The 24141-nt window shown below is 46.7% G+C and overlaps 1 protein-coding gene across 1 annotated transcript in view; it reads left to right on the top strand.

Moving 5' to 3' along the window:
• The first annotated feature begins 1254 nt into the window (after positions 1 to 1254).
• The window catches only part of PTEN (phosphatase and tensin homolog), a 48310-nt gene continuing 25423 nt past the window's right edge, over positions 1255 to 24141 (top strand). Inside the window, exons 1-3 of the mRNA XM_071438560.1 lie at positions 1255 to 1740; positions 17322 to 17406; positions 21624 to 21668. Of these exons, the coding sequence (XP_071294661.1) occupies positions 1662 to 1740; positions 17322 to 17406; positions 21624 to 21668 (209 nt within the window). The 5' untranslated portion in view covers positions 1255 to 1661. The remainder of the gene's footprint in view (positions 1741 to 17321; positions 17407 to 21623; positions 21669 to 24141) is intronic.

The following is a 24141-nucleotide window of genomic DNA, read 5'->3' as shown; positions in this document are numbered from 1 at the left end:
GGAATTATATCATAGAGTATTTGCAAGGACTGGAGGCTGCAGCAGCCTGGGAAATCCCTCTGCCTGATGTTCCACTCTATTTTGAGCCCTTAAAGGTGATTTAAGGGCTCAAAACATTAAATTTCCTGCAAAACATTCAATTCCCAAAAAGTTACAGTTCTCAGCTCAGAATGTAAAGAGCCTTGTACAATGGGGTTTATCCCCTAATGTTTTAAATAAAGACTGATTTAGAGATTTATAGACAAGGTGTTCTTCCCTGCCAGGGTAAGTGTGATCAGTGTGGGAAGGAGAATGGACAGAAAACTCCATGAAAATCCCACGGGCTGCTGGACCAGCCTGACCTGGGGGACTGGCATGTCCCTGTCCTCCAGCTGGGCTACCCCGAGGACAGCAGCAGCAATTTCTGCATGGAAAGGGTGCTCAGGCCTTGGCAGGGGCTGCCCAGGGAGCTTTGGAGGTGTCCCAGCAAGGGCTGGAGGTGGCACTCAGTGCTCTGGGCTGGGGACAAGGTGGGCACTGGGCACAGCTGGGACTGGGCTGGCAGGGCTTTTCCAAGCCAAATGATTCTGCCCTTCCGAGGGCAGCAGGTGGCCCAGAGCCCCCTTCCCTCCGTGCCCCAGTGGCTGCAGGGGGCGACAGGCGCTCGCTCACCGCGGCTGCTCCGCTCCACGCCAACCCCGGGGGGCGTGAGGGGCGGACGCCGAACCCCCTCAAGACGCCGGGCTAACCCCCCCCCTCATCGTTCCCTTTCCCCGGAGCCCTTTCTTCCCCTCGCCTTCCTCCCGCCCAGCTGGGCTGAGGAAGGAGGAGAGGCGGACGAGCGGCAGTGCCGGGGCTCGGGGGCTCTGAGGGGCTGGGAGGCCCCCGGCCCGCGCGGGCCCCTCACGGCCACTTCCGCCCGCGGGGGAGGCGCCGCCGCCAGTGCCCACGTGACCGAACGGAGCACCGCGCTGCCTCACGGTACCGCCGTATCCCTCCGCTCGCCGCTCCCCCCCCTCCCCCACCCCCTCTGTGGGGCGAGGGGAACCGGCGGCCAGAGGGGTACGAACGGTGCGTGCAGCGCCATCCGTCCCGCCGGTGCCCCCGGTGCGCCGCTTTTCCGCTTCTCCTGTGGCGGGGTGGGAGGGACTACTTTGTGTGTTGGCGGATGCGTCGCGTGGGCGTGGCGGCGCCGCCCGCCGTCCCTCTCGGAAGCCGCGGCCATGATGGGCGCCCCGCGCCGGCGAGCGCTGCGGGCCGGGGGATGAGCGCGGCCGTGCCGCCCTGAGGAGCCGCCGCCGGGAAGAGCTGAGGGAGCGACCGCCCGGCCCCCGGGGCGGGGAGCGGAGCGGGGCCGGGCCGGGGGCGCGCCCCGCGCCGCTGTCACCATTGCCGGGGCCCGGAGCGCCGCAGAGCTGCTCCCCCCGCCGCCGCCGCGCTCGCCCCAAACACGGCGGCGGCGGCGGCACCGCCCGCAGGGGCTCGGCGCGGCTCCCGACGCGCTCGGAGGAGGAGGAGGAGAAGGAGGAGGAGGAGGGAGCGGCAGCCGGTGCCGCCGCCGGGAGCCGGGCCCGCCCGGGGCTGAGCCGCCGGAGCATCAACGCCCGGGGCCGCCCGGTGGTGCCTCGCGGCCGCCGCCCGGGCCCTGCGCGCTGCCCCGGAGCGGCCCCCGGCTGCCAGACATGACCGCCATCATCAAAGAGATCGTCAGCAGGAACAAAAGGCGATACCAGGAGGATGGCTTCGACCTGGACCTGACCTGTATCCTCCTCCCGCTCCTGCTCCCGCACGTCCCGCGATTGCATCAGACCCGCGCGGCGTTACCTAACGCGCTGCCCCCGGCCGCTCCGCCGCCCGCCGGGGCTCGCCCGGGCCGCCGCGCCCTCCCCCGCCGCCGCTGCCGCCGCCTCGGCCGCCTTTTGTCCGGGCCCGGCAGATTAACGGGAGCTCCAGGATTAACGCCAGCGCTCCTTGCCGGCCCTGGCGGCCCGCGGCCCCCCCCGAGCCGCCGAGGGGCCGTGCCCTCCCTCCCCCCGGCCCCGGAGCCCCCCGGCCGCTCCGGAGCTGCCGCTTATCTCCGGCTCCTTTGGTTTTTGGGCTCCCGCAGCAAATGCGCCCGACCCGCCGTGATTTGCGTGCACAGCGCTTTATAGATATATATTTTTTTTAACTTTAGTAACTCGCCGTGTATCGCGATTATAATCGTGGCAGGCCTGTGGCTTTCCTCGGGTTGCTTCAGTGGAAGGCTGTGTCCTCTGCCCTGATTTCCAGCCCTCCGCTAAGGCAGAGCTGTACCTTAGGATGCAGCGAGGCTCTCCATGACAAGAGGTGGCAATAGCTCCTTCCAAATTAAAAAAACCAAAACAAGCCACCAAAACAGCCAAAACCCACCATTTTTTTTTTCCCGGTGAGCTGCACGAGGATGTGTCACAAACGAGAGCGCGTCGGGTCTCATCGAGGAGGATTGTATAGAATACTTATTCTGGAATAAGTAATTAGCGTGCAATTACGGCTAATGAGGCAAAAGCCGGTGTGTAGTTTTGGTGGCCTTTGGAACAGATGTGTTGGAGCGGCGTCGGGCAGATGTTTAGCTTGGAATGCCCTGCAGGGCTCATGGTGGGTAGGGGCAGGGTCTTGTTCCGTGGTGGGGAAAGATTGGTGCTGTTTTGGGGCAAGAACTTCGCTTAGAAGTTGGGAAAATGAATATTGACAGTAGTGCTCAGAGCTGGACTTCTCCCTGTGGAGAGATGTTTCTGTTCTGCAACGGGATTAGGTGGAAATTTATTGGGTTTTGGAGCAATTACATTCAGGTCTGAGCAAGTGCTCCAAATAAATCCAGTTTTTGAGCAGGATCAAAGCTGATAAAAGCTGTAGCTAGTACAGAGCTCTTGCTTTGGCATTGAGCCTTGGCCTAAAATTTTGATGGCTTTAAAACAACCTGAAAGGTTCTGGACTTTAGCAAGTGGCTGCTTAGCTTTTAGTTAAAAACCCAGCAGTTCTGGTTCATTATTCCTGCATTATGTTTGTGATAAAAATACTTTTAGGCCTGGATTTTTAGGTGCTTGCACTTGGTGATTTTGTTGGCTTTATGGAAAGAGTTAAATGATGACAGGACCAAAAGGTTTTGCCTTCACAGTTGGGGAGTTTGGTGTTTCAGGCATCTTTGGCCAGATGTGCCCTTGGTAAGGAGAGATATTTTTGACCCAAAGACATCTTTTTAACTGGTCATATGCTCTCAGCAAGAAAATTAGTGAATGCTGAACCTCGACTTTCTTGCTCAAGATTTCCTAATGATGTGTCAAATGATGATTGCTTATTTTGAATTTTTATTCTTAGAATTCGGTGTTAAAAGAGGCTGTTACACTGGGCTTAGGCTGGTGTTTCTAAAAGGAGCAGCTGGCTGTAGTTCTGCCATGAAAATTGTGGAAAAGATGGGATGGTTTCTTTAGTGATGAAATAATATTCTAGAAAGAAGTGGGGTTTTTTGGTAGCTGCACATTTTGAACAGATAATTAATGAATGAAGACTTCTGTGCAGTGGCTTTGCATGAAGGCTGATGTTGCTGCAGAAGTGAAAGTTGAATTTTTTTCATCACTTTGTGCAGGGCTCCCATGGAATTGTTGCTCACCATTCCTGGTAGCTGGCAATAATAGCCTGGTAGCTTTGTATTCCTTACACACGTGGCCATGGATTTAGCTCTCCAACCTTGTGATATTAAGGGGAAAAAATAGAAAACCTGAAGCCCCAGTGAGCTGTTGAAGGCATGGCAGGAGCACCAGGTGTTGAGATGGCTGCTCAGTTCGGGGTAGCTGCCTCTGTCCAGCCAGAAGGGAAGGGAAGGGAAGGGCAGCCAGGAGTTGGGCATGTGGGAAATGGAGCTCTGGGTTCCTCCTGCAGCTCAGAGCACTCAGCAGCTGCTGCTCACCTGCCTTTGGGAGCTGGGGAGTGAAAGGAGCTGCAGTGAGACCAGGTGAGGTGTCTGTGTTCTGTGCTCTGCCCTTTCCCCTGCCCCTCTCTGAGTGTCCCCTGTGATCAGAGATTTTTGGGCATGGACATCATCCAAAGGCCTTGCAGGAGCTCCTGGGTGCCAGAGTTAGGCTGGGTGAGGTGCTGGAGTGCCAAAATCCTTGCTTGGGCCGTGTCAGATCCTTTTAAAAGTGATCTTGATGGATGTGCAGGACAGGACGTTGTGCTTGGAACCCTCAGTTCCTGAGGAGCTGGTTAAGAATCCTTGTGTGTGTGATGTGGGATTTCAGCAAAGGGAGACAGCATCTTCCCAAAATCGGTGCAGGGTGTGAAAATGGGCCTGTGTGTCCTTACAAACCACACTGCTGCTGCTTGTCATCTAATCAGATGTTCTCTCTGAGCAGTCTTTATGCACATCTTGGAAAAAAGATTCTGAATTTAGAAGAAGAAAGGGTTTTAAAGGTGGAGACATTAAATCAGCTGTGTAATGCTTCAGATATTTCTTCCTGGTTTATTTGGGTTTTAATTAATTTCTGCACTACTGGATACTTTTTGGTGCCCACGGGTGAGAAGGAAAGTTTGGATTCACGTCTTTCTTCTCTGGTGGTTGCATTTCTTGATGCTGCAAGCACCAGAATGTTTTCTGAGGCACTCTATGTGATATTTCTGAAATTGTGCAGTTTGATGCCCCCGTTACTGCAGGGAACAGCAGAGACAAAACACATCCGTGCAGCAGTGCATGGCTTGCCCGTGCCTTAAGAGCTCTGTGTGTGAATTTAGCAAGTGGGAAAAAATCAGTAGCTGCTTCTTGTGGCTGTGCTAGCTCGGGTTAAACTTAGTCCGGTGTCCCCAGGCCTTCTGACAGGGGTGCAAACGGGCAGCTAAGCTGAGCCTAGGGCTTGACTGAAGCATGTGGAGCTCGTGACCTACATAGTGGTACAAGCTGCAGCAACATTCAGGCGAGAGGAGATGTTGGGAGCAGTTTACACGTCTCACACGTCCTTTGTCTCGTGGAATGAAAGGCAGGGAATGCTGAAATTGCTGCAGGAAGCTCCTTAGAATCTCTCCTTAGAATCTCTTACTGCTTTATGCTGTTTGCAGTCCTAAAGCTCTTTGCATTTTTAATGAAATTTTAAATTATGGGACTTGACTCAAAATGGCTCAGCTTCCAGGAAAAAAAAAAAAAGTGAATTAGTGGCATGAGGTCTATACTGTGTTTAAAAATAGAGCCCGAGCTGGAAATGCCATTTGTTTAAAAGACTTGGTCTCATTTTAAAATTGAAGTTTGTTAGAGGTTTTGTAACGAGTTTGTCTTGTACACAAGCACAGGGAGGGTTTAGAAGAAACTAGAAGAGACCAACTGGCAATGCATTTTATTGGTGGGAAAGTATTTCTTTGTTCTGAAGTAAACCATGTTCCTTAGCAGTGTTTAGAGCCCAACAGACTGATTTTGCTTCTGGAGCCTGGGATGATGTTGGGTTTTGGATGAGATCAGTGCCAGTTTTGCTCTGGATTCATCTCAGAGGTCTGTTTGCATAGACAGCACTGCTGGCCCTCCTGCCTGGAGACTCTGCAGAGTTTCAGTTCCCTGCTTGCTACAGGATGTGTTTGATCCCAGGAAGATTTCTGCACTTAGCAAGCATGAAGGGCTTTGACCTGTCCAGATGGAGAAGGCAAGGTGGTGATTGCTGTAAATGTGTTCCTGCATTTTCTCTTCTGGGGTTTGACGTGGGCTGGGTTGTTCACTGCTCCTCACAGCCCAGAAAACCCCAAACCCTGTGCCATGGTTGCCTGGATAGGGCTGTTGGGCAGCTAAAACCTTCAAACCCCACACTCCAGCAGGTGCTGTGGGGTGCAGTCCCATCCAGACTCACCCAGCCCCTTCCTGCCCTGCCTTTTCACTGCTTTTTTTCAGAAAGGGACTGAGAAAAAGCCCTCACAAATTCCAGCTCGTCCCTTTGCACTTGTAGTGGAGAATTGTTAGGGAAATGCTTCAGCTTGGATCATCAGAAATTTTCAGTGCATGTGGAGATTGTTTGCACAAGCTAAACTCCAAATTCAGAAATACCTTCCTGTGCACACTTGGAAGTGGGCAGAAGCTGCTGAAGTGGTGGCTGTGTGTTCTTCTCAAGGTGGGCAGAGAAATGAGTGGACCCTGCATAGTATTTCTTATATGGTGACCTCTTAGAAAATGCCCAGCCAAAGTGATTGATGATTGGAGCCTGGTTTTAAGCTCATTTAAGTGTGTGGAGTCTTGAGAACATGCAGAGCTTTGCTGTTGAACATGAAGAGGGTGATGCTGAATCAAGTGCCAGCTTTGCTAGGACCAGGTCTGAGTGTTTTTTAAGGAGAAATCCAAGTTTTCTCTTGCTTGCACTAAGACTGATGAGGTGCTGGCACTTGAGGAGTTACTTTGTGGGGTTTGCTGGCTGAGGACAGTTCTGTCACTGCTGAGGACTTGTGGAAATCCCACCCCACATTTACTCTGGATGGTCCAGCTGGAGTCTTGGAGGATGGTGAATTTTGGAAATGCATCTTTCTAGGAATCTCTGCTGGTCAGGAAAGCCTTTCTGTGCACAGGATGATTCCATCTGCCTTCCCCTGACCTGGGAGAGGATGGAGAACTGAGTGTGGAGCTTATGCAACACTGGAGCTGCTGTGGCTGCTGCAGTAGAATTCATGCACAGAGATAGTTGGCTCTAGATAACTGCTAGGCTGGGGTTGCACGTTTCTCTGGGACAAAATTCCTGTTGCTGCCTACCCAGTGCTTCACTTAGGACACCAAGAAGAACTTGCTGGTCTTGCCAAAGTGTTCTGGAGCACAGTGACTGCTGTAGAGACACTGAGTATTGATGTCTTAAAACACTGTGTAGAGGAATACAGAATTATCTTCATTTTCTCCCAGAAGAGAGGTGGCTGTGCTCTCCATTCTCTTCCTTATAGGTTGGTTTGGACACCTAAGTCCTCTTTGTTGTGGAAGCAATTGATATAATTTATTCAATAATAATATGGCTGAAAGGATGTTGTGTTAAAACCTCCCTGTGTTAAAAAGCATAAAGCCAAAACTAAACTTCAGGGAGTACAAATCCAAAGTTGAAATGTTATATGTAAAGCTTCTGTCCACCAAGTTTTTGCAGGTTGTGAATTGCTGAATAATTCCTTAAATGAAATTATATTTGTAATGGATTAATGTTGTTGCCATATTAATGCTGCATAAGCTGACAAATTATACCCTGGTACCTTAGCCAGAATCTTCCCCTCCAACAGGTTTAAACATGAAAATAGTTGTTGTATAATGATTTAAAGGACAATTGTTGTGTTCTGACAAACTGGAAGAGAAGGGAGGGAATAGGCAGCTGAGCTGTCAAATCCCTTAATTACATTAGAAACTAAAGATACTGTCATTACTCATAACTAACTCCCAAAGCCCAGCTCCTTCCTAGTTTGGAGCAACTCAGAGCTCTGTGTGATTTTTATTCATTTACTGTGCCTGCTACAGGGGGGATGTTGAAGGTTAATTTATTGCATGGCTTTTTCAGGGAGGAAAATAGGATCTATAGCCTGGAGTTGTGTGTAGTAATTCCTGGATCTGCCCTGTGCCTCATCTTAAATCCTAGGGGAGCTGTGGGCTCCTTTGATTTGGGCACTTTTGGGATTAAAGCTGTGCAAGTTTGTGCTTTCCTGTGAGGTACTGGAATGGTGATTTCTGGACTGTAAGAAGAGAATTTATTTGGAAATGTGTGGCCCTGTAGAGCAGGATGTCTCCTGAAACATGGATTATTTGTGGGTGGTTGAGTCTCCTTTGGGCTCTGTTAGTTTTTGGATGTGTCTTAGGCCCAGGTTGATATTTCAGATGTAAACAAATCCTTGTTCCAGTTTCTAATTCAAGCCAGCATCCTCTTTGCTCCTGTCATCATCTGCCTCCTCTGCTGTCTTGCCTGTGAGGCCCTGGAGAAAAAAAAAAAAAAAGAAAAAAAAAAAAGGCATTTTTGTTGAATGGAAGTAAATAATTGTGCAATTAGGCCCTGTATCATGCTGCATAAATCTAGGTTATCTTAATAACGATTCTTAGGCAATGGAGCTCAAGTGGTGGCTCTGTGATTCAAATGGTAATTGACTGTGCAGCTAAAAAAATTAAACTCAACTGCTCTGTGTTTGGGATGATGACTATTGCAAAAGCTGGCATTGTTCCCTTTAAAGATGAACTCCCAGCTCCACAGCCCCAGCGTGCAGCAGTGCAGAAAAACTGCTTAATATCCAGTTTTTTGTAGTGAAGTGCTTAAGAAATGGCTTTATAAACTTAATTCTGCCTTTGTGGAGCTGTAGTATAATAGCTTTTAATTGCATGATTAATTTTCTTAGAGGCCTCTGCTTAATTCATTGCATTGCCTGGGTATGTACTGGGCTACAACTGAAGAGTTGTGGATTTTCTGTTCTTTCATTTCTTGTGTGGGTGAGTTAGAGAAGTAATGTCCTTTTTTTTATGCTAACATTTAGAGGAGGGAAACACCAGATTTCATTTGGATAAAATTATCTCTTTGGAGCTTATTGTTTGAGTAGTGGTTTATTAGAATGGCCCTGGGTCTTGTTTTGCCACTCACCTTTATTTTCTTTTGACCCACCCCACGCACATTAAGGTTTGATAAATCCATACAAACTCTACTTTTTGTAGTTTCTGTTCTCTGAAGGTTTTTAGTGTGCTGTATTTGTCCTGCAGCCCCACAGCTCTTTTAAATTCCCTTGTCTCTGAAAGTTTTTGGATGTTCTTTCAGGCTTGCAAAAAGTTGAGTCTGAGCCATTTTTCACTTCCTGTCAGTAAATATCAAAGTAGTGACTCCTCTGTGCTGGCTTCTCTTTACTGAATAAAATTCCTGTGTTTTTCTGGGGGTGTTTGAGGTTAGGACATGCCTGAGTACACAGTGGTGGTTCAGGGAGATCCTGCAAAGTGGGGTGGTGTGCTGGGAACACACGGTCACATCTCACAGCTCTGCTTGAAAGGGCTCCTGCTGACTTGGCTTGGTGGTTAAAACAGGTCAGTTTGGCACTTAAAAACTCAAATTGAGGTGTGCTAGTGCAGCTTCTGCCAGCATTGGTTCCTTTGGCAGGGATGTGCTCAGTCCTTGCCTTGTGCACAGCTGGATGTGGCACCCCATGCTCTGCTGTGGGTGACAGGGTGAGGATCAGTCCCGGGGTGGATTTGATGATCCCAGAGCATTTTCCAACCTCAGTGATCCTGGGATTCTGCACCATCATCCTTGGGCCACCATGTGTTGTTTGCTGGCTATGGAAAGATGGCATGTGGCCTTTCCAAAATGTCAGCAGAAACAAAAGAACTTTCTTTGCTGGACCTCTGCATGTTTCCCTCTGGAAATCTCTTGGGATTGTAGGTCTGAGTTAGGGAGTTTAAGCCCAGTCTCTGCCTTCACAACTGAAGAGTTCTGCCCAACTTTGTATCAATAACACAGAGTGTGTGGTGCATCATTTCTGTTCCTGTTTGCTCTTAGCTCTTTCTGAAAGGGAAGGGCAGCTTTGCTGTGCCTTTAACATGGTCAGCTATTCTAGAGGGGTTTCATGGGTTGGGAAGGATTCACAAGGATCATCAGAGTGCAGCTCTTGGCCTTGCACAGGACACCCCAGCAATCCCACCCTGTGCCTCAGAGCATTGTCCAAACATTTCTTGCAGCTCTACACAAGAGCTTGTGCTTCCTTTACTCTCTGCATGCTTTTGTATCTTTATTTATGATTCCAGACCGTTTTGAAATGGAAGTTTCAGGTGCCTTTTTCTCAGCCTTTGTCAGTACAAGCTGTTCTCTAGAGCAGCCATCATCTTTCATGCCTTTGTTACCATTTTTTTCTATTTCTGCTGTGAGGTCTGTGGGGTTTTTTCCCCCAATTTTCACGTGACCCCGTTAGCTCTTCAGCAAAGCCTCCACATGGCTGAGAGTTCCTGGACAATCTCCTACACCCCACAGATGAAGGGAGAGTCTCTTGCTCTGGGATAACTCCCAAATGCCATATAATGAGCAGTCCAGAAGTGAGTTGTGGATGTAGACAACCTGGCATTTCCTCCTGAGGCATCTTCTGATTTATTTCTTTATGCTGTGGGAATTTGAGTTCCCCTCCAGACCTTTGTCAGCCCCATGACCTCCTGTGGGCAGCTTTGCCTCCTGGATATGAAAGAGTTGCAGTTATTCCTTATCTAGGTTGTTGCTTTTAAATTGCAGGCTGAAAGTTTAAAAAAACCACTAAAAAATGGGGGGGAAAAAAGAATCCTTGTTGGAATATGGAGCATCAAGGGGTTAAATGCATTTCTTCTAAATGATAAAATGTTTCAGCCACATCTGAGTTGGTCCCTTTGCTTGTTGTTTAAGGCACAGATGGTAGAGTTGACAAGTGCAGCTGGCTGGCTACAAGGAATCCTCCTTTGCTCTGAAGAACTTTCTTCCTGTTCATTTCCTCTATACTTCCTGATGATCCAGGCTCCTAGAAAAATACTAAAATTATTTTGCATTTCATGCTGGCTAATGGAAATGCTGCCTGTTAAATAAAGAAGGCACTCATGGCTACAGCTTAAACAGCATGCATGTCAGGAAAGTCTTTAGATTTGCCTGGATATATTTTCCTATGTCATTTTCTTTTTTGTTGTTGGGATGCTGTCAAGCAAATGGCACTAATAAGAGCTTGGCCATTTGTCAGGGCTCTTAAATCTGTTTGAGGATGGAGTGTGGACACTTCTTGTAACACTCCCCCTGTAGCTCCAGGCTGTCAAGCTGTTGAACAGTTAGAGCAGTGCTGGTTTTTTTTCTCCCTTGCTGTTGCTCTGTGCACTTGTTTAAGCTGGACTTAAAGGGCTGGAGGTCACCAGGGGAACGTTTCAGCCCAGCTGTGCTGCCAGACCTCCTCACACAGCTCCTGCAGCCAGAGTTCCTGAAACCTGCAGGCTAATTCAGACAACAAAGCAACTTTGGGAGCTTTCAAAGGCATGCTGTGCCTCTGCTCCTGGGCTTTGCTGTCACATGGGACGTGGCAGTGACAGCTTGGCCACCCCACACTGGTGGCTGGGTCCCCTGGCAGGCAGGAGGGTGAGGCTGACACGAAGCAGAGCTGGCAGCAGATGAGGACTGGGCTGGTGGGGAGCAGATTAAAGCAAGGCCAAGCCTCCCCTGCCTGAACTGGAAGTGAAAATTAGCATTCCTGGCAGTTGTGGAGCTTGTTTCAGGCTGGAGATTCCTCAGTTTAAGGCTGTTCTTTGTTCAATGAAATTCCACGTTGGGAGAAATGGACTGTTGTTGTTTTAGTTGCAGGTGTCAGGTTCAGGGTGTGCAGAAAGGTTTTTAGCTCCCAAGCACAGCTTGAACAGCCCCATCATCCACAGCTTCAGGAATACTCAGCTCCTTGGAAATTTCCTTTCTAAAGAAAGATGAAATCTAATGCTTGCTAGGTCTTCCTGAAGCCTTTGATTCACAGAATCCCAGGATGGTTTGGGCTGGAAGGAACCTGAAAGCTCACCCAGTTCTACCCCCTGCCATGGGCTGGGACACCTTCCATGATGCCAAGCCCTGTCCATCCTGACCTTGGACATTCCAGGGATCCAGGGCCAGCCACAGCTGCTCTGGGCAGCCTCTGCCAGGGAAGGATTTCTTCCCAATATCCAATATAAACCTTCAGTCTGTCAGTGAGAAGCCATTTTCCCTTCTCCTTTTGTTTCAGGCCCTTGTAAATAATAAATATTTGTAAAATTACAAAGGGCTATGAGGTTTAAAGCTCTTTTTCATTTTTGTTTTGATGTAAAACCTGTCTCAGCATTGGGTTTAAAAAGCTGTGTGTAAATTCTGAAGCACTGCATGCTCTGGCCTGCCTATAAAATAGGAGATGAAGTCATTTGCTCTTTGTTTTCCTGTTATAGCCACCTTAAGAGTGGAGTGAAGATCAGGGGTTAAATACTTGGAAGTATAGGACTTCATAAAATCACTCAGACATTCTAATGATGTTACAGTTACTGACTGCCAGTGTTGATCATTGCAGGAAAAGCTGCAGCTGTCGGTTTTTGCAGCTTCCTTGTGACTCTTTAAGAATTAAGAATTGGTAAATGTTTTGCTCTGCTTTTTTGGCCACTTTCCATTATTAGGAAAAAGTCTGAATTTGTGAGCAAAATCAGTTACAGGACCAACATGAGTAATTTACTTTTATATCTCTATGTATGTAAAAAATTGCAAGTGTATACTGCATATTCTTTAATTTGGTCTTGGCATAATGTGAATATATAGACAGCTATTTTTGAAAGTGATTATAACAGCTGATTTGCATAATGATCCAGAATTTTTCTCATAGCAACTGGAAAGACTGTCATCTTCAGCAATGTGGGAATGATTTCAGCCTTTAAGGAGAGTGTTTTGTTCAGTCTGTGAGCAGCTTTGGAGCAAAGGCATTTCTGCAGTGGCACATGGATCATTTGCATTGGTCTGGTTTCTGTATTGACAAAGCATCGTTGTGGCATTGGGTGATTTAGCAGATCATTGGCTGGGGTGATTTTGGGGTTCCTTGGGCACAGCACAGTGCTCTCTTGGCTCCTTTGGAAGTGGGCTTGTGTAGTTGGGGGTAAGAACATGAGTGGAGGCTGTTCAGGTGTTCTGCCTTGTGTGTCACAGGGCTCCAGAGTACAGAACAGGTGTAAAGCTGCCAGAGAGTGACCAAAGCAGGGACACAGGGGTGGGGAAGGGTCTGCAGGGGCAGCTGGGGGCACTGGGATTGTTCACTGGAGGAGACTGAGGGCAGAGCTCACCAGGGCTGCAGCTCCATCTCTGCTCTCTGGGACAGGGACAGACCCAGGGAAGGGCTGGAGCTGTGCCAGGGGAGGTTTGGGGTGGATTTCAGGGCAAGGTTCTTCCCCCAGAGGTGCTGGCACTGCCCAGGCTGCCCAGGGAATGGGCACAGCCCTGAGGCTGCCAGAGCTCCAGGAGAGCTTGGACACTGCTCCAGGGTGGGATTGTTGGGGGGTCTGTGCAGGGACAGGAGCTGGATCCATGATCCTTGGGGATCTCTTCCAGCTCAGGATATTTGTGATCCTCTGATCATGGGTCTGTGCAATAATTTTATTTTATTATCAGCACTAAAATCCCAGCTTCCATGTTTACAAGACTGAGAAAGGAATGAGTACTTTAAAAACTGTTAGAACCATTTTTGGGAATGAGTATCTTAGGAAAGAGCTGCTTTGGCAAAATGTGGTAGGATTTATTTTATGCTTTTTAAAAAGCCCATTTCAAATCCTTGTGGATCCTTGTGGGTTCCTTCCAACTCAGCATATCCTATGATCCTATGAAATTTTGGTAGTTACACCACTTGGGTTGGCTTTGTTTTTGCATGTGTTGAACAGCCTCAGTAAATGACTGAGGCTTTTTCCATTTTTGTTTTCCTGTCTTAAAAAAAAAAAGCCTGGAATCGATAATGAGCTTGTTGCACGTTTTAAATGATCAGTTCTCCCAGATTTCTAAAATTAGCAGTATGGTTACCAATTCCATGATGACTCAGAGTTCTTCCTTTGAATGGAAGCCCAGCTTCCCAAGCTCCTGTGTAAGAAATCTCATCTTGGTAGTGAATATCTTAATTTCAGCTTTGGAAATGGATGTTCAATGAAGTGAGGTGTGAAAAGGGGTGTCTGGGAGCTGCTGTGTGTGGCTGGGGAGAGCAGAGCCTGCTGAAGGTGATGCTCAGGGGATGGTTGCTCCTGAGCTGGTCCTTGCAGTGATCAGGGGCTGTCCCTGTCCCTGAAGAGGAGTTTCATTCCTCAGCATGGGGATAAAATGGGCTGGGAGGGATGCAGGAACAGCCATGCCCTCCACCTGCTGCAGATCTTGGGGTATCTTTTCCCAGGATGGGTGGAAGAAATTGGCTTTATGACAGCTTTTCCATTTAGGTGATGAAACTTCAATTTCTGCTCAGAGATTTAATTCATCTGTGCAAACAGCAGCACCACTTCCATTCTGTTCTTCCATCTCAGTGCTCCCTAAAGCAAAGCCTTTCTTTAATTGTTTGAACCACCACAAGAGCTTCAAAGCAGCACATCAAGGCTGCCAGAGCTGCAGGAGCCCTTGGACAATGCTCCCAGGGATGCACAGGATGGAATTGTTGGGATGTGTGTGCAGGGCAAGGGTGGGGCTGGATGATCCCTGTGGGTCCCTTCCAGCTCAGGATATTTGATGGTTCTGCATCTCTTCCCCGTGCTGCCAGGAGTATTTATGTCAGCATGTAAAAAAAAACAACCCAAAATTCTCTCTCTCAGCAGTAAGAATGTGTCTGATTGGTGCTCCATGCTCTCCTTGGGAGCAGCTGGAGCCTGGTGCCTGGCAGGGCGGTGCTGGGGCCGTGTCCTTTGGCAGCAGCCCTGTGCAGACACCAGGGTGAGTCAGCAGTGCCTGGGAGCTGCATTCCAGCCTAATGCTTTCAGATAATCACTGAGGTGCTTCAGGACGATTCTATTTAGGTGGGAGAGACATTGGCTTGCCTGTATAAAAAAATTATCATGTTTTCTTTAAAAAGAACCCTTCCTCCCTGTGAGGCTCACTGTTAGGTATTTCATTTTGAGCAACAGTTGAGTTGGGTTTTTGTGCTGTCAGGTTGCAAAGCTCAGATCACACAAAACAATTTTAGTGAATCAGCATCACAGGCTCACAGAATAGCTGGGGTTGGAAGGGACCTCTGGAGATCACCCAGTCCAGCTCCCTCTCAGGCAGGGCCACCTGGAGCAGCTGACACAGGAGCACTTCCAGGTGGGCTTGGAAAGTCTCCAGAGGCAGAGAAACTCAATACCCTCTCTGGGCAGTGCTCTGTTACCCTCCAGGAAGTTTTCTTCCTCATGTCAAGGTGGAGATTGAAAAAATACTTGAAATAAGGAGGGAGGTAGGAAGTATCATTGTCTTTCCTTACTGGCATATTGTGGAACCCCTTTTCCAATTCCCACTTTTGGTTTAAAATGTAAAAATAATTGTGAAGGTCACAGAATCATGGAATGGTTTTAAGGGGACCTTAATGGTTTTAAGGGACCTTAAAGCTCATGGTATAAGGGACCTTAAAGTGGCACCCCCTGCCATGGGCAGGGACACCTTTGACCATCCCAGGCTGCTCCAGGCCCTGTCCAGGCACTGCCAGGATCAGCTTTAGCATTGCCAGTGCCTCTGGTTGCCAGGTGGGGATCAGTCAGTCTGAGGCTGCCCTCCTGACCCTGGAGGGCTTTGCCTGGCTGCAGTTTGGGAGCAGGAATGGCTGGGAGCTGTGCCCTTGAGCCAGGGAGGGGAGCAGGGAGAGAGTCAGGAGCTGAGGAACTGAGCTTGCAGCAGCCTGGGAGCACCCAGGTTATTTTGGAACTTTTTATCTGCCTGTGCCTGCGTGCTTTTGGAGGCTTTGGTGTTTGGAGCAGTGTGTGAGCAGGCTGGGAACGCTGCTGTTAAGATGTTCTGTTCCCTTGGCTCAGGGGGTGTGTCTGCCTCTCTCCCATCTTGCACCAGCTGGGAATCCTGGAAAGTATCTCCTGTCTCAGCCCCTGGGAGAGGAGAAGCATCTGAACGTCAGGGAAAGCTCAGGATTGCAAATAAAAGTGTGAGCAAGTCACTCACAATTCAGTGAAGTTTGGGCAGCTGTCCCATGGGTGATGCTGCAGCTGAAACTGAGTTTTGTTTTGATGTGTCAAATTGAAATTGTTTTCCCCCTGTTGCCAGCATGAGGGCTTGTCTTCCCTGAGAAGTGCTATAGAAAGCAGAGTGATATACTGGATTATTTTGCTGTGGTAATTTCTGGTTTGTGTAGCCCTGCTGCTCAGAGCAGGATGCACGAGGATGGACTTTGGAGGAGAGATCTGGAACTGGGAGTGGGGAGGAATCAGGCTGAAATTGGGAAGGAGGAGGGACTGATGGGGTGTATTAGCCAGGTAATTCAGTTAATATGATACAGAACCAGTTGCTTCTGCTTATGGCAGGGAATAACCGACAAAACAGTGAAGACATTGCTAATTATATCACACCTTTTGTTAATTAAAGAGGTGTGAACTGCTTGCTGAGTAAAATAGATCAGAGGGAAATTCAAAGTTTGTGATTTGAGGTTATCACAAGCTCTGTAAGGTAAGCACTTTAATGTTTTGTTGGGTTTTTTTCCCCAATATGTGGTTTTTTTTTAGTGTTTCGGCAAGTACAGAATAAACTGGAAACCAGACACAAACCTGTTTCAGTGTCTGTATTTAAAACAGCCACAAATATTTATTTGGCTTGCTCCAAAGCTTTTTCATATTTTTCTCTTTGTCTGTACAAATGATCTGTTGAATGGCCCAAGCAGACCAATGTCTATTAATACTTGGATTACAACACAGTAAATGCTAATTTATTTTTTTTTTCCAAGAGTACAAAACATTATTTCCGTGTATTCAGTTCCTAATGTTTTTCTGAAGCCTTGCAGTTAATGGTGTCAATGCAGAGCTTGGTCTGTGCTGCTCTGCTCTTGAGCACTTGTGGGAATTTTGCAAGGGTGGAGTAGAGTAGTTTGTGTCCTACTTCAGGCTTTTCTTTGTGCACAAGCAACTGGAATTTTTGTCTCTTGGAAGCCAGTGCAGTATCTCCCATTCTGATGTGATTATTCTTTGGAGCTTTGGTATATTTTGACCATGAAAATAAAAACGAGTCTTAAAAGGTTGGGATAATTTAGGTTGAGAGGGCCCTCTGGAAATCACCTCCTCCAGCCCCCCTTTTTAAAGCAGAGCCAACTTCAAACATATCATGCTTTGTTCTTGCTCCTGCTAAAATTAGTTTGAGGAGGAGTATGTTAATGTGGCAGGGTATGGGTTGTTTCGAGCTGCTGCTTTCATTTCTGGTTCACTCTTCAGCTGAGCTTTTTCATTACATTATCATTTCTAATAATGCTTTAAACTTACGAGGACTTTCTTTTCCAAAACTCTGTTAAAAAAAAAAAATCATCTATCATTTCACCACGGGGAAAATAAATACCAGTAATTTTCTAGCAGTTTTGAGTTCTTTACTACATCAACTCTAAATGTAAACTTAAAATTTTCTTATTTGCCCTTTTTTCTTAGCACTGGTTTGTTTGGCTAAGAGGTACTTTTCTTAAATTCTTTTATCCTGGGTTGCTTTTGGCAAATGAATTGCAGGTAGTTCAGAATAAGAAATGAGAATATTTGTGCAGAAGTGGGTAATTGTTGGGGTTTTTTGATAAGCAAGCTATATAATCCTTTTCAGTTCTGCACATTCCCACCTATTGCATGCAGTGTGAGTTGTTGCTCTGATTTGGGTACAGTTAAACATTTGATTCATATCCATTTAATGCTTTTGTAGGCATCTCCCATGCTTTATCAATATTTCCATAACTTGCATCTTCAGATATTTATCCAAACATAATTGCTATGGGCTTTCCTGCAGAGAGGCTTGAAGGAGTGTACCGCAACAACATCGACGATGTAGTAAGGTAAGGCTTTCTTTTTCTTAACTTCAAAAAACATGGAATAATCTTCTGTATACTCATTTATGTCCTGCTGAGGAAAGCCTGTGTGTTCTCACTTGTAGAAATGCTGAGGGTTTTTTTGCATCTTGTAGATGTTGCCTTAATAGCTATCCTGGAAAATGTTGGGAACAACAAAAAATGGCCAGGCTGCTGCTCTGGGTTGAACTCAAATGCATATAATCTGCTTTTTTAGTGGGAAAATTTGACTTCAGTAACTTGTGTTGGAGTAAAAAGAGGTTATTTACTTATAGAAAGACATCAATCTAATGGCTCTATTCATTGTCAAGAGTTTCCTCAGGTAACTGATGGTATTTCAGGATAAGTTTGCCCTTATCCTTTCTTCAGTTGATAAATGAAGTGCTTGATTAGTAAATTTTGATTTCAAATAGCAAATGTGGTAAACATTTGTTTCAAATAGTGAATTTGAAACATGTGTTTCAAATAATAAATGTAAAAGTAAATTACTTTAAATAAAGGCTTTTACATTTGGTTGTGTTGAATAATTATGGACAAGGAGAAAGATGATCTGAAATCTGTTACTGCTGGTAAAAAAGCCCCTATAGGTTGTCATTTTTAATTTCAGATAAAGTCATTACTCTGAACTGCTGGCTACAATTGAGAAAGAGGTGGGGAGTGTTGTAGGAACACTGTTGTAATTAATTGAGTTAAAACCCTACCTGGAGAGTGTGAGAAGTTGCATTAAAAACCAAACTCTTGGTAGAAGCTGCCAAAAGTTTGTGGTTTTAGGGTTCAAAGTTGTGATTTTCTTTTTTGAAAAGTGGTGCCTTGGAGGGGGGAGATTCATTTGGGAGGGGGGAGATTCATTTGAGGTCCTGAGCTCAGTAGGTCTGTGAGAGACTCAGCCTTTGGGGTGAGTGATGATGCAGGAAGGTTTTCGGGGAAGGTGTTGGGTGTGTCTGGGCAAGGAGGTGCTTCTCCCAGCTGGGAGGTGCCATGGGGAGTGTCTCATAATTGTGCAAAGTGTTCCCACCCAGCATCCTTGTGTCTGAACTGGAGACACAGGGGTTTGATGGATGGAGCCCTCAGGCTGGGTGGCTGCAGGCAAAGTGCTGTGGGCAGCAGCTCCTGGTCCCTATGGAGACCAGGGGACAATTGAGGTCTCTGAGGGGCTGGTGCTGCTCAGCAGCTCTGTGGGTGACTCTGACAGAGGGATTGAGGCACCCTCAGCACATGCAGCTGTGACACTGATGGATCCAGAGGCACCTGGGCAGGCTGGAGGGCTGAGCCTGCACCAAGCTCGTGGAGTCCAGCAGAGTGAAGTGCTGGTGCTGCCCCTGGCTCAGGGCAGCTCCCAGCATCAATCCAGGGGATGAGCAGCCCTGGGGAAGGCCCTGGGGGTGCTGGGGGTGAGAGCTGGGAGCCAGAACCCCCCCGTGCCCTGGGCTGAGCCCCAGCGTGGGCAGCAGGGGAGGGGGGGATTCTGCCACCTGGAATTCTGGTGCTTCCAACATAAGAAGGATTGGAACTCTTGGAGCAAGTCCAGAGGAGGCCACTGAGTTCTGATGGGGCTGGAGCCGTGGTAGGTGTGGCACTGGATGGGCTTTAAGGTCTTTTCCCACCCAAAGTGTCCTGAGATTCCATGATTCTACAGTTGCTGGCAGGCAGAACTAGGGCTGCAGGAATTTCCATGGGGATTGCACCCAGGCTGGGACAGAAGTGAGCTGAGCTCCTCCATTCCCACCCTGGCAGGACTCATCAGCCTCAGCTGACAGTCAGAGCTCTGGAGGCAGTGGCTCCCTGCACAGCTGCACTCAGCTGGGCTCCAGGGGCTTGGTTTTGCATGTTCCACTGTCATGACGAAAATCACCAGCCACAAATAGCACTGAGAGTGTCAGAGCCTGGAGCTGAGCTGGCTGGGGGAGGTGCAGTGCTGCATTCTCTGCTGCCCTGCTGAGCATGGGGCATTATTCCCATGGGAGATTAGATATTGGGAAGGAATTCTGGGCTGGGAAGGTGGGCAGGCCCTGGCACAGGGTGCCCAGAGCAGCTGGGGCTGCCCCTGCATCCCTGGCAGTGCCCAAGGCCAGGCTGGACAGGGCTTGGAGCCAGCTGGGACAGTGGAAGGTGTCCCTGCCATGGCAGGGCTTGAAGGAGATGAGCTTTAGGGTCCCTTCCAACCTAAACCATTCTGGGATTTATCCAAAGTCCAGCCTTTGCCCCTGTCCCACAATTTTCAAATGTGGAGTTCATCAGGGGCTGGATATTCCATCAGCTTCATGAAAAGGTGGCTGGAAGCAAGCTGGCTGGAAATGTGGAGTTTGTGGCTTGGGAGGGACCTAAAATCCCATCCAGTGCCACCCCTGCCATGGCAGGGACACCTTCCACTGTCCCAGGCTGCTCCAGCCTGGCCTTGGGCACTGCCAGGGATCCAGGGGCAGCCCCAGCTGCTCTGGGCACCCTGTGCCAGGGCCTGCCCACCCTGCCAGGGAACAATTCCTCATTCCCAATATCTAATCTAACATGGGAATAATGTAAATAAATATTGATAGGCAGGAGTCTTTGAAGGCCCTCTTCCATTCACAGCCTTGATTTCAGTAGCTTCTGGATGAAGGAAAAGACATTTTTAGTGGTTGAGGAGGTAGATATGTGTAAATTAGATTTTGGAATGCCTATATAATTATGAAGCTGTCCATAAACACTGATCAAAAGGAGCAGTGATCACCTAAAAGCGTCATCAACCAAATTAAGATAAGCAGAGATGTAAATTAAGTGGCTGTAGGGAACTGGATGCTCAAGTATTATTACATTTGTTACCTTCTCTTTTTAAACAAGAAGAAAATGAGATCATGCAGCATTCTGCACGTTGCAGTCCTCATCTGCTCCAGTCATCTTTTTATTGGGGAGTTTTTTTCTGAGTGCTTTTTATGCAGAAATCCAAAGTGCTCAGGCTCCTGAGCAGTTGATATTGAGCCAGGATCTAGCAGTGGGCTTTTTCTGAAGAGCTGCTACCCTGACAAATTCCAGGCTAATGCTGGATGAGAAGTACAACCTGCACTGCTGGCTGTCTCCTGTGAGTGACACTTGGAGAGCTTTTGGATGGAATTTTGTCCTTAAAAACATCCTACTCCACTGTGTGGATATTCCTGGCAAAGGAGAGCCAGCTCTCCTCACTCTGGAGTGTGTTAACCAACAGGAACATCTCCTGAAACAAATCCCAGTGCCCCCCATCTTCCTGAGGCTCTCCAAGGCTGCCAACAGGGGCACCAGTGGCACTCAGGGAATTTTTTTCCTGCTGCACTTGGAGTTTCACACTCACATCTGTTCCCATTTTAGTGCAGGCCTTTAACCACAGAGCGGTTCTAGGTTCTTCTGGAATATTATGAGTGATAACCAGAGCTTGTTTTTGCTTGAGCTTTCCAGGATTTTAGCAGCTAGTGTTTCTTTTCAATTTGAACAGCATGTTCTGTCATGGCTAATTAAATTCCTTCTGGCTGATGTGCAGATACACACTGTTGATGATGTTAAGTGTAAACATTTGCATGTTATTTCTTCTTGCACATTGCCAGGTGACACATCATATATAATCACAGCACTTCTGATGAATCATGCTTGCAGTTTGGCTTGCTGAGGCTTGTAGGGGAAGTTTGTGTTCCAAAGTGAGCATGGAAATGAAATGAGTGTGAAAAAGTAGAGTGCTCCTCCTTCCAAAACCCACAGTATCACTGGGGACAGATTTCAGTGGCAAATAATAAAAAAACCTGGGGTTGAAGTGAATTATTCTGGCTAGAACTGGAACACAAGAGTTACTTTACCTGCTTTTCTTCCTTGTGGTAAAATATTTGGCACAGGTAATTAAATAGGAAGTGTTTCCAGATACCTGGTGTGATCTATGCTTTCTGTTTGAAACCAACTGAGCCTTCCTCAGCTTCTTGCAGTGACCTGCAGGTGTTTTAGGAATCAGGAAATCAGTCCATGTACAGTAAATATTTCAGTTTCTGGTCAGCCCTTGCTTCCCTTCCTTGCATTAGTGCTGTTATTGATGCTGTTGGATTATTTGGATGAGTGAGGTTTCCAACACTCTGCCTCCTTGATTTTTGGGGCACTGCTGGCACTGGGAATGCAGAACTGCTCCTGCTGGGTGCTGCTTTAAGGATGCTGCAAATCGAGGTCAGTATTGTTCAATGTATATTCATACATAAATTTTTTTTTTTCTCTTGAAGGTTTTTGGATTCAAAGCATAAAAACCATTACAAGATATACAATCTGTAAGTATGCTCTTAAATATACATTCTCCAAAAGAATGACTTCTAAAAATAGCTGAGCAATGCAAGTGGCTTGTTGCTGTCCTGAAACAGAGCTGGGGATGTTTTGCACATTTCTTAAAACAATTAAGGCTGATTGAGAGCACTGGTACTTCATTTAGTGGAGCTGAGTGAGGTTAAATGAAATGCTGGTGTGTATTCATGTTACTTGAACGTTTTTAAATGACTTGGCATCCAGCCCATCTGGAGCTTGGGCCATGTGATTAAAAAGTGAAAAGTAATTCACAGCAGGCTTTCTGTCCATCTATTAATGTCCAGTTGCCAAATGGATCTTTTCCTGGTATTTTTTTTCTCTATTTTTTAAAAAATCAAACTGCATTGGTACCAAGGCTCTGTTTGCTTCCTCCCTTTTCTTGTGTGTCCCTGTTTATTACTTTAAAAAAGCTGCTGGAGCAACTGGTGGTGGTTTCTGACTTCTCTGAAAATTTAGTCCTGCAGAAAGCTGGTACTGTTACAGGAGTTTTCTGGGTTTGGTTTTATTTTTTGAGGGTTTTTGTGCTGTTCCTTCATCTAATTTATCCATTAGCTTAGACTAATTTCATTTGTATAAATGATTTCGTTTTGTGGTTTTCCTACCCCTTCATTTCTTTCCTAAAAACCCAAGTTGAAGATTGACTCTCTGAACTGTTACAGCTTTATTATTTTTTTTAAATGAATATTTTTAAATATCTACAGTAATAGAAAAAATATTATAGTACTGAAATGCATGACATTATAATCTCTCAAATCATTAAAGCAAATATTTAAAAATAAGGATTTAAATCTGCCTGTAGGTTAGCTAAAGGATTGTGCATCAATTTTCCCTGATATTGGAGAGAAGTGACAGTAGAAATAGAGGAATCTTCCTGTGGTCATTGAAGTTGTTGTGGGGCAGAAAACAAGAACAGCTTTTTAAAGTTTGTAAGTGAGAAGAGCAGTGATAAGACAAATGAATTTGACATTTCTGTTGCTGCTCTGTGTGTTTTCAGCTGTAGAAAAAACTTGTCCAGGTGTGCTAAAGGTTTTTGCTTTCAGTTTCCTTTTATAAAAATTGATTTTCTTGTTGTTAACTGCAAAACCATCACAAATGAATCGTGCTGGAATGACTTTAGTCATACTCAGAGGAAAAATTTCAGAGGATAAAACTGTCTGGAGATATCTTAATGCTTGTGCAGGCAAAATTTATAAACATCAAATGCCATCAGGTGAATTGTGGCAATGTTTGGTCAGGAGATGGGAAGGAATTGCATCCATCAGGTATTCCAGAGAACTCCATTTCTTCAGATTAAGCTGATCCTTTGTAAATAATGATCTATTGTCTGTGTTTCAAAGGAGGAGGTGGGAGTTCAGAGGAGTTACATGATTATAGTCAGAATTATTTCAAAATCTGTCATGGGATTTGAGTTCCCTTAAGGTAGCTGTTCCATGAAGTTGATAATAATGTGTGTATTGAGCAGTTTTATCTAAAAGGATTTAGAGATTTTTCTGAAACTATGTCAGTTATGCCCCATCCTCACATCTTGGCTTTTAACTTGCCAGCAGTTTGAGCAGTTTAATTTTCCTTCTTGTGTTGCTCCTCTCTTGTTTGCCTTTGCTGTTTCTTCAGTATTCTCTTAAATCTGTTTTAAATCTCCTTTAAATCTGTTCTTGCACTTGCACCTCCTAATTTCCCATGCTGACAGATTGTCACCTGCCCTGCTATAATCATCTCCATCTTCTCCAGTGGGTTTCCTTGAGCTGTCCTGCAGGCAGGTGCTTGAAGGAAGGAGCTGTGATGAAAATGGGCATTTTCTGTGCTTGCTGTGTCCCTGGGGCTGGGCTCTGGCAGAGGAAGTCACCATGACTGATGTGACTTTAACCTGGCAGCACTTGGATTCTGGGTTGCTTTAAGCTCACTTTAATCCTAAGAAGAGCCAAACCCCTCCTTAACCCCAGAAATGCCAAAAAAAAATCAGATTTCATTTGGAGATCTGATGCTATTTGAGTTATAATAGTGTTAAAACCCCACCCCAAATGCACTTGAAGCATTAAGCCCTACCAGTATCCCCAGAGTGTGTGTTGGTGGGATTTCTGCTGCAAATACCCACAAATTGAGTGCAGCTGAGCCAGCAGCTCTGCATTGCTTGTGTTCAACCATTTCTTGTGTATCCTTGGCATCAACCAAACTAATTTTTAATCCCTCATGGTATTCTACTCAATGATACTCTCTCAAAGTTCCAAATTTGATGATGTTTTTTCTACCCATTTGTGGATTTTTCTTTAATGTTTCGAAGACTTTGATCTCTTACTCCCCATTTGAGCTGGGTGTTTCTTTAGAAGGAAGCAGGAAAATTTCCTGGATAAGAACTTTGTGGTAACTGCTTTGCTTCCCAGCAGCTTCCCAAATCCCTGTGCTGCAGGAAACTTTCCTGGATAGGATGCTTTGCTTCCCAGCAGC

This window comes from Agelaius tricolor, unplaced genomic scaffold (assembly GCF_023055355.1).
Source record: "Agelaius tricolor isolate 1412-34295 unplaced genomic scaffold, bAgeTri1.0.p SCAF_13, whole genome shotgun sequence".
Classification (NCBI taxonomy): Eukaryota; Metazoa; Chordata; class Aves; order Passeriformes; family Icteridae; genus Agelaius; species Agelaius tricolor.
Note: the sequence above shows the minus strand (reverse complement) of the source record. Positions and strands in the feature narration are given on the sequence as shown.